The sequence below is a fragment of the Plectropomus leopardus genome, chromosome 23 (genome assembly GCF_026936395.1).
Source record: "Plectropomus leopardus strain MGB_pleo_1.0 chromosome 23, ASM2693639v1, whole genome shotgun sequence".
Lineage (NCBI taxonomy): Eukaryota > Metazoa > Chordata > Actinopteri > Perciformes > Serranidae > Plectropomus > Plectropomus leopardus.
This window is the reverse complement of record NC_142198.1, coordinates 18225265-18235891: the sequence shown is the minus strand read 5'-3', so window position 1 is coordinate 18235891 and position 10627 is coordinate 18225265. Positions and strand designations below refer to the sequence as shown.

At 36.4% G+C, this 10627-nt stretch overlaps 1 protein-coding gene across 1 annotated transcript in view; it reads right to left on the bottom strand.

Annotated features, from left to right (window-relative positions):
• Positions 1–487: 487 nt before the first annotated feature.
• The window catches only part of slc7a8a (solute carrier family 7 member 8a), a 28732-nt gene continuing 18592 nt past the window's right edge, over positions 488–10627 (bottom strand). Inside the window, exons 4-11 of the mRNA XM_042512093.2 lie at positions 9363–9488; positions 8345–8498; positions 6906–7029; positions 6584–6687; positions 5581–5677; positions 5299–5448; positions 4975–5152; positions 488–4054 (exon numbers count right to left, since the gene is read on the bottom strand). Of these exons, the coding sequence (XP_042368027.1) occupies positions 3900–4054; positions 4975–5152; positions 5299–5448; positions 5581–5677; positions 6584–6687; positions 6906–7029; positions 8345–8498; positions 9363–9488 (1088 nt within the window). The 3' untranslated portion in view covers positions 488–3899. The remainder of the gene's footprint in view (positions 4055–4974; positions 5153–5298; positions 5449–5580; positions 5678–6583; positions 6688–6905; positions 7030–8344; positions 8499–9362; positions 9489–10627) is intronic.

Below are 10627 nucleotides of genomic sequence, written 5' to 3'. Positions count from 1 at the left end.
CCTTCATCAGTCACCTTGTGTTTAAAAAAGACCCCAAATAAAAATAAACAACTGAAAATCTACAGGTAGTCTATTGGCAGGTAAAATAACTTTTTTTTGTTAGAAGTGTCCTAATATTTATGCCAAAAAACATCTTTTTAGTTATTTTTTTAGAGTAGGAATAATTGAATAACACTCAATTTTAAAGTCAGTTGTAAAATAATGTTATAGGTTACATATTTCTTTAGAAATCATAACATATTAATATGTAAAATAAAAAAAAAACTCTTATTTTAACACTATCATGTAATTTTAACAGAATTGTACTATTTTTTTAATTAGATTTTTTCTTACATCTGCTTCTTTAGTAGGCTGCCCATGAAGTAGAATAATGTTTTATATAATTTAATTAAGAGCAATTTGTTTATTGTCCTGATTGTGCATTTCTGCCATGCTTTTCTCCTCGTACATTTATTTAAAAATGTTCAAAAAAGCCGTACAAAGGAGACATGGATGGTCTTTTTTTTATTCTTGTCACACATTCACCACCAATATGTACATTTACAGTTTTTAAGACAAAAATAAGTTTTGAGAGACACAGCAAAATGGCTCTCAGGATGGTTGGTAGACTGCAAACGGCAACACAAAATGATTCAGAAATGACATTCCTCTCAGTATAGTAGTGCGATGATGTATTGCTTAGATTATCAGTATACATGACTGTTACAACATAGAAAACTTCATATTTCCACCATTGAAGGCCTGTTGTGGTCTGAATTAAAGCAAGAAATTGGAGGTTGCAGCTTATTAAGGAAGCTCGAGCAGTAAAAAAGATTAGTCAAAACAAAATCAACAGTGTCAAATTTTAAACATCTAACAAGCAGGTGGAGCTCTAAATCTCCACAGATTACAAACGGTATCACATAAAGTTGCAGCATTTGATTTCTGTGGTGGAAACATTTTCAGGCCTCATTTATGTAGAAATTTCTTAGAAATGTGGCAGTTTATGTTAAAAATTGGGGGGAAATGTATTACTGAATTAAATAAGAATTTAATCACAGTCTTTGAAATAATCACACACTAGAATAAAGATAAAGGCAGAGTTGTGTTTTTGTTTTTAAATATAAATGAGGCCTTGAATTACAAATTCAAACCGTAGTCAGTGGTTTTTATTTACTAAAAGACAACAAACAGACTGTCATGACATCTGTGTACTGTAAATATACAATAACCATACAGGCACAAAACACAATCATTGTACTTGTAAAGACATCAAAGACACCCTGTTCCCCTAAAAACAAAAAACAAAACAAAAAAAAAGAAACCCCACGCAATACTGGCCCGACGTAAATGATAATTTCTTGATATAATGATTCACTTTTTGGGATCGCTGATAAGACTGAGACTCCTGAGGAAATAAATATCTAAAAGCACCAGCACATTTAGCACTAACACACTGGATTTCAAAGAGGCAATCAGTTAAATTGGTGAGTTTTCGTGGTTTGGAGGTTTTAGGCAGTGTATATGCAGAAGGCAGTGGGGATGCCCTGAGACACTAACTGATTACAGAAAGACACAAGAGTACATAATGTGTGTTAATGTTAATAGGAGCATTGTTATTTTAATATACAGCAAAGATAAATGACGTCTACTATAAGACAACACAGAATGAGTTGATTTAGGGTTCAGTTTTTGCTGGTCTATACTAATATTGCACTAAAAATCTCTACGAATGAATTATATGAATCAAAATAATAGTCTTTTTTTTAAACGTAAAGCTCTAATTTCTAAAAACTACAAAGCCTCAAGAGGCCTAAAAGGTGATTTAAAAAAAAATGTGTGCAGAAGATATTACGGCCTATCTTATGGGAACAAGTTAATTATCTTGTGTGCACAAAATATTTGTGGGAACAGGTTATTTTATCTTGTGGGAACAAGTTAATTACCTTGTGCACACAAAATACCTGAGGGAACAAGTTATTTTATCTTGTGGGAACAAGTTAATTATCATGTGCACACAAAATACTTGAGGGAACAAGTTATTTTATCTTATGGGAACACGTTAATCAACTTGTGTGCACAAATACTTGTGGGAACAAGTAATTCATCTTATGGGAACAAGTTAATGATCTTGTGCACACAAAATACTTCTGGGAACAAGTTATTTATCTTGTGGGAACAAGTTAGTTTTCTTGTTTGCACATAATTAACTTTTGGGAACTTGTGGAAACAAGTTAATTACCTTGTGTGCAAAAGATAATGATTTCACATGAGACATAATTTGTGCACCCAAGATTATTATCTTGTTTCCACAAAATAATTAACTTGTTCCCCAAAAGTAAAAAAAAACTTGTGCACACAGGATAATTAAACTGTCCTCAAAAGATAATCAACTTGTTACCCCAAGATCAATAATTTGCACTACAGATAATTATCCTGTTCCCACAAAATAATAATCTTATGCACAGAAGTAACTTGTTCCCAAAAGATATTTCTCTTGCACGCACAAAATAATAATTTGTTCCCAAAAGATAATTATCTTGCGTATATTAGATAATAACTTGTGCGCACATGATGATAACTTGCTCCCACAAGACAAATAACTTAGGTGCACATGGTAATTAGTCCTTCCCCCAAGATCAATAACTTGTGCACACCAGATAATTCACTTGTTCCCACAAGATAAGCAACTTGTGCGCACAAGATTTGAATAATTACCCTTTTGGACTTTAAGGGCTCTGTGATAAACTAAACAAAGAACTAAAACGGCATTTAACACAGCTAGATGGCAAGCTACAAAAATACTTCTTCTGTAAAACATGTAAGACAATCAATGCCTCTTTAAAACATAAAAATCACGCAGGCATTCACATGTGTCGGTGTAGGATTTGGAAACTAACAATGCAAATGTATGGTGAATACTATCATGCCTATTTCATTCTTTTTATATTTCTGTATGTCCAAGCTGGACTTGCAGTTTTAACGGGTTAATTATCAGTGTAGTGTCCATACAAGAATCCACTTTTTTTTTATTACTTTCATAAAAATTAAAAACTACCCCGAAGTACGAGGATTAATCATCTCTTAACATCACTTTTAACATGCGCTGTAATGACACAGTACAGACTATTATATAATTAAGGCAATTAACAAGAACCTTGCACCATTTTGCGATACAAAGTACAGCTCACACGTCAGCTTTCAGGTGTACGCCTCCGCAAGTGTAAAAAAATAGGCCCAGATGTAAAGGATATTGAATAGAAAAAAAAAGCATATCAACAAAACTAAAAATTAACATGTTAAATCTAAAATAACAACAAAGTCAAATGATATAAACAATTACAAATTACAAAAAGATAAAATATTTCGGAATCACAGTCACCTTTAAAAACAAAACAGTACTTAGTGTACTTCACAACATGAAATGACTTGATCTGAATCTGATTTTCTGCAATCAAAATACAGCTTTGGTGTGTTGACAGCAACGTTTACAATGTCGAGAAAAACAAAACAAAGAAAAAGTTTGCTTAGCCATCACAGCAGAGTAAGAGTCTCTTGTCAAAAATAAAAAAAATGATGCTCTTGCAGTAGGAGTGTGTAGGAAGAGAAGCAGGATGAGGAGTGGTAAATGGTTCTTTTTAAGCATTCACTGAGGAGTCAGAAGGTGCTAACCCTTTGTTATTGCACTTTTGAAGGACCCCAGACTGAAAAGTTTGAGGTCATATTACTCTACATACCTCATGCTATATTTGGCACTTAAATTACTGATTGATACAAAACCAAATAAAAAATATCAAAAGACAAAATGTGGGGGCACAAGTGTTGATCAGTAAATCCACTACAAACTGTGGTTTGCACGTGTGTTTGTGTGCACCCACGTGTGCGTCTGCATGTCTGTTTATAAATGGGAGATAGGGACTTTAGCAGTCCGCTGACTTGTGGTTGTCTCCGTCCTCCTTGGACAGAGGAGACCTGGCCTCCTTCATTTCCTCGCCTTCCTCTCCGTTCCCATCGCCACTAGTCACGGCCGGATAAACCACCACGCAGAACTTCTGGCCCAGGTATGTCATTTTATCTGGAAGAAGAGAGCAGCAAAGACTTTTAGGACTGGGCCATTAGACTTTGAAACGACATATGACACAGGATGCATGTTACATATTTTAATTTGTTTTTATTTTATATTATTTTATTCTGTGCTATTCCATTTAATTTAATTTAATTTAATTTAATTAATTTTTTTTGTTTCATTTTATTTTATTTTATTCTGTTTTATTTAATTTTATTTTACTAGTGAGTGCAAAAGGGCAGTACAAAAAAAACATAACAACAAATACAGGGTATTGACAGGCAACACATACATGGAGACAGGAATTTAGACCTTAGGAAACAGGACAAACAAACAAACAAAAAACAACAACAAACATACAAAGAAATGATCTGGCATGGTGTTGTTCTTGCTGTTTTTCATATGGAAACCAGTTATTTTACTATGCTTTGGGTGGATATTGAGGTCATTTGTTCTCGCCTAACTTTAGGTAAGAAAGCAAACTGCATTTTAATTTGGTAGGTTCTAATTTTGTAGCATTATGTCAATAAAGACCAAAAAACTGCTGCAAAAATGTTATTGCCATTGCTAATTTTTAAATCTTGTCCCTTTTAGGGTCTTTTTATGTTAAGTGTTATTAAAATATACAGGTTTCAGTATCATAAAGCACAATGAAATACAATAAAAAACAATAAAAATAATAGAAACACCTCACACTACAGACAACATATAGAAATACACCTTGGTAATGTTGCCTACAATACAGTCATCCAAAAACGGCTCTGATTTGCTTCTAGCAAGCACTTAATTTCTGTAAAGGGATTTCTTATTTGGAACTTATTTGATATAATAATAATAATAATCTAATAAGGTAAAACATTTCACCACTGATTGGGCAAATTTTCCCAAAACGTATGTCCTCTCACACAACACGGGACAAGCCGACTTACCAACAAAGGCGTCGAAACACTGTGGCTTGTTGTCCCAGTAGACTCCCAGGAAATAGACGGGGACGCCAGTCAACATGATGGCGAGGCCGATGCCACACACCACGGGCTCGGAGTAAAGGGAGAAGATGAGCAAGAAGGCCCAGAAGATGAGGTAAATGACCGGCCAGATTAGGCTGATCTGTAGGAGAAAATAATGAAGCAAAGGTATTACACTCATGCAGAGACAATTATTTGCTAGCTTTAAGAATATTTCCACTTTTTGCATGTTTCATTTGGGGATTTTTTTGAGTGAAATGTGCTTTTTATGGCTGTTTTGAAACACACCTTGATTGGTCGGTGCATGTTGGGCTGTTTGATACGCAGCACAATCTGCCCGGCGACAGTGACGCCATAGAAGAGGTAGTTGATGAAGCCCACATAGTTGATGAGGGTGTACATGTCACTGGTGCACAGCATGAGCAGAGTGGACAGGCACTGAGAAATAAGAGCAAAAGCACGGTCAGAGACAGGAAGTTTGTTGTTCGTCTGCAGCTTCGGCGTTTATCTGAGCATTAAGACAGATAGAAACTGACTTAGAAGGAGTGATGCTGTGAAGGAGGCACTTACTGTGAAGAGCAGAGCAGGGATGGGAGTGCAGCGTTTCACATGAATCATAGCCAGCAGACTGGGGAGGTGGCCCTCTCTGGCTCCAGCGAAGAACAATCTGTGAGAGACGGCGACCGAAAAAAACCCCAAAACAATTAATTCATATACAGATATTTAAGCCTGCAGTGCAGCTGTATGTTAGACTATGGAAGGAAAGTAAATAAAACTATTAATCTCAAGTTATTTTGACTAAATATCTAATTGTCCACTTAAAATGTAGCTGTATTTACTTAATTTTGTAAAGTTGTAGCACCTTAAACATGACATGTGAAATCTTTTCAAGTGTCTGCAACTTCATCATCATCTGTTTGATACAGCTGAGTTTATTTAACTTGACAAAAATGTATTTATTTAATTGCACAACATGTTTTCCTGTAATACATAAAATGCATACAACATGAAAAGAACCCTCAAAAAAAGGTAAATAGAAATTAAAAAAAGACAAAATAAAATGAATATGATTTTAAATGATTAAAAAATAGACTTGTAATAAATAAATGAATTAATAGATAAGTAAATAAATAAATAAATTTATGACAGATAAAGCATTTTTAGTTTTATATAGCTCCATTCCTCACTACAGCATTTTCTCATGTTGTGTTGTGCTACTTTGTAACAATTTGTTGCAAGTTTTTTTTATTTATTTATTTTTTTTTAAAGTAAAGTTAGATTAAAATTAGTTCTTGATTAAGCTTCCAAATTCAATATTTTCAACAAAATAATTTTATTTATTATCTAGGGACAATTTTCATCCAGAACCTCCACACTGTGTCAAAATTTGTAAATTTATCATTCATTAAGTCTTCTTTCCCATCTTGTTCATCATCTCACGACCTGTCAGATTTATATTTCATAACCCTGACACTTAAATTGAGATCCGCTGTATGAAAACAATATATTCACTGCAAAAATTAGGGTTGCTTAACCTCACATAGTACTGGACGTAGTTATGGTGTGAACTAACCGTGAGGAGGTGAAGAGGGAACCGTTGACTCCTCCGAAGGTGGAGAGAGCCACAGAGATGGGCATGATCCACGACATGACTCCCAGCAGCTTCTCACCAAACGTCTGGGATGGAGGAGCGGGAGGATGGAGGTTAGAGGTCGGAGGAAAAGGGAGGGACACGAGGAGGACACACACGCTGATGGTTAGATCCTAGTTTTCTCATGTTCACCTCTTCAATGTGATGATTGAGGACCAACACTCACTAGAGGGCGTCATTCTACAACTAGCAGCGTGTGGATGAAGTCACAGGACCGCCCTGCGTCATGATCTGAGATACTCACCACGGCAACAGCGTTTGAGGCGAGCAGCTCCTGGGGACTCATGGCTGTGACGTAGGCGATGTTGGCAAAGACGTAGACGAAGGTCACGAGGGGGATGGAGATGAAGATGGCACGGGGAAGGTTCCTGGAGACGGCAGAAACGTCAATGTTTAGGAGACAGAATGAGGAGAAAAGCTAAAGAGAAGGAGGTACATAGGGGGGGATTTAAAGAAGGAAATTAAAAGTGGTACTTTAGGGGAGGTGTATTAATGGATACCGAGGTTATTAAAAACGTGGGATTGTTAAAAAGACAAAATGCAGAGGAAATGAAGAAATAAACCACTTTATTCTACAAGAAATGTTTCTAGGTCAGAAGCCAGATACTGGGAAAGATGGCGAGAATTTATCCCATGCAAAGTTAAATCAATTTCAGAGAGCTTAAAGAAAAAAAGGATTAAACTGGGAGGCTTAGTCGGTATGCAACTGCTAATCACCGACATAGCAACAAACAGGTTTAAAGTAATTCTTCACCTCAAATGACCATTTGTATATCAATTACTCACCCTGTGTTACACTGAATTCATAAAGAAAGGTTTGCTTTTTCACGTCTCCAGGGTGAATGAAGAGTCCAAAAATGGAGAGTCATAGGAGTCCATGTTTAATAATTGCAAAATATATCAAAACACAACTTGTGCAATATAATCAGTCTCATTTATCCGTTCATATGCATCCAAAACCCTTTCTTTTTCACTTACGATTTAAAACTGAACTGAAACTGAGTCTTATCTATGTTCTCCTCAAAGCCAGACTCTGTTGACAGAAACAGTCATTTTAGCTCGTTGAACGCAGGAGCTGCTGATCTGCAGCTGCCTTGATCAGTTCATTAGTTTCTATTTTTGTGCGACTTTGGTATTTTTAAGTTTTAGTTCAGATCCACTTCAGTCACGCAATAACACAAACGAATAAACTGATCTGATCGAAGCAGCTGCAGACCAGCAGCTCCTGTGTTCAGAGAGGTAAAATTACTTTTTTTGTGAATGGAGTGTTGCTTTGAATAGAGCAGAAATAAGTTAACTTTTAAATCGTGAGGTTTTAGTAAAAAATGCACCTGTTTGGGAAGTACTGAGCATAACACAAGTTATGTGAGAGATTGTAAATAAAAGTTTTGATAAAATTTTGCAGTCATTGAACAAAGAAACCTATGACTTCAGTTCATCAAGAGTTTTCTAAATTTTTGTATTCTTTGTTCACCGTGGAGGCATGTGAGAAAAACAAAGATTTATCACAAATTCAAGGTAATACATGGTGAGTAATTAATATAAAAAAATTGTCATTTTGAGGATGAATTCTTCCTTTAAAAACAGCTATATTTTTCTGTTGCAATGAGCCAGTTAGTACTGGTGAAAGGTGATTTTCAGCAAAAAGTATGATGAAAGAAATGACAGATTAAAGTCTCTTACACATAGGGGTCTACCAGCTCCTCTGTGACGTAGTTGAGGAAGTTCCACCCTCCGTAGGCGAAGGAGCCTTGTAGGAAGGCTAAGGCTATCAAACCCACATCGTAGTCCTGGAAAGGCTCGAAGGCATTGGCTGGCTCCAACCAGTAGTACTCTCCTGCAGGTGGGGAACATAATGCAAAATATATTTAGTTTGATGCTGCATTTTCATGACAGAAAAGTCCATCCTGTGCAATTTTTAGTAATATAAGCAAATTAAAATTCTCCATCAGCACTTGTCTTAGTTTTTCATGTAAATCTGTATGACCTTATCTAACTAAATAAGTCAGTTCCTGAGAATTCATCTTGTGATTGTTGCACAACAAACTGTTGTGAGGGAAACCCATCTGAAAACCATTATCTTATGCAATCAGCGTGTGTAAAACAAGTTGTAAAAGACATTTTGCTAAACCCCTGTAAAGTGGCTTTTTTGTAAAAAAAAAAAACATCCACTGTGATCTCCAGAGCTCCCACTGAGAGATTAGCAAACACTGTGTTTTTTGGGGGAAATGTCTAAAGCATCCATCTTTTCCTTTGTCATTACATTTTTCCCGAAATCCCCTCTTCAGGCATGTTTTCAGAGAGCATTAAAGTATTTCTACGCTCACATACCGTCCCTCATATATGAACCAAAGTCTCCCGTCAAATCGGCCGCTGAAGTCTTCATTTTACTTCAAACGTTTGCACAGAAATCCTCATTTTGTTGTCTCAGGGGCCTACTCTCTGTGGCCCCTGAAATAACTGGCCCTCGGCCATGTTGTGACAGCAAACCCACACAGGCGTGCTGATATAAGCAATGTGAGTTTTAACCAAAAGGGGCCCCCAGAAACTCACTGACCCCTGCGGCGTCGGTGGGGAGCCTACGCTGTCCCGAGTGGCCGAGGATGCCCCCAGTGACCGCGAGTGTGTGACTTTTAAACTTTCACACACAGGCACCAGACAGCTGGAATGCACGACTGACGTATGCATCCGTGGAGCGTACCTTTGCAGATCTGCACGATGCCCATGATGATGATGAGGGCGAGGGCCAGCAGCTTGCCTGCGGTGAACATGTCCTGCACTCTGGTGGCCCATCTTACACTGGAGCAGTTTACCCATGTCAGCAGCACTAGATGCACAAAAATCACACAATAAAACAGAGTTAATGCTTATCTTTACCCCCCAAAATCAAGTTTTCAATCTGGGTTTCCCATTAACATCTGGATCAGTTTTCTTGTGCTGCATTCAGACACCTTTCACTAGCATTTAAACCTGTGAAACCTGAGAAAATTGGTTTGATTGCATTAAAAAAAAAAGGAAAAAGAAGAAGAAAAAACAAAATGAGCATCTTGGCACCAAATCTCCTGCAAACTGCAAAAATAAATAAATAAATCAATTAATTTAAAAAAAAAATCTGAAAATTAGCTCTGGGGGATTATTAGAGATGATCAAAATTCTATTATTATCTATATTACAATACAAATTTTCTTAATTATTTAAAATCCTCTTACAGAAAAAAAAGTTTATTTATTTATTTATTTTTAATTTTCTTGTAACTTTTTATACATTTCTTATTAGATATTTTTTGTTGCTTGTCACCCTCTTCCCATGTTTTTAAAGGAAATTAAGTCAATTTGGCTTTAAAGGGTTACTTAGGTATTTTTCAACAAGAGTCCTATTTTCTCATGTTGTGTCAAAGTGACTAATGGAGAAAATGGTCCAGTATTGAGTGAGTGGGCTGCATTGTCCAGCATTTTATACCATATTGCCTTCAAATTTAGACTGACATCTTGATATTTTTTTGAAAATTCTGGGATCTCCACTTGGATTTTAGGAAAAATAGCACTGACCATACTGCCAAGGTTGGGAAATGTCTCAGTGAAATTAGTAGATAAATATCATTATCATATTGTTTTATGGTTCTCGTAAAGGGACTGTCACCGCATTGTTTGTAGTAGTAAAACGGATTATTTCCTAAGAGAACGAAAAGAAGTTATGAAACTGGTTATTGTCACTCATAAACCTGTAAGACACGAGAATTCAGGTCAATAGCCGTGCGGATTCTGTGGATTTCGATGGAAAGTGAACTTATCTCAGGTCAGCGCGTAAAGAAAGATTAAAATTGCACACTTGAACATGTGTGACGTGGCTTAACATTTTAACGCTGCGGCGACCTTTGACCGTTGCTGCATCACGGGATCGAACTTCACCCGCTGTCTCGTACAGTGCACCACACATTTTGGCTATACTTCTTTCTTTTCAACTACT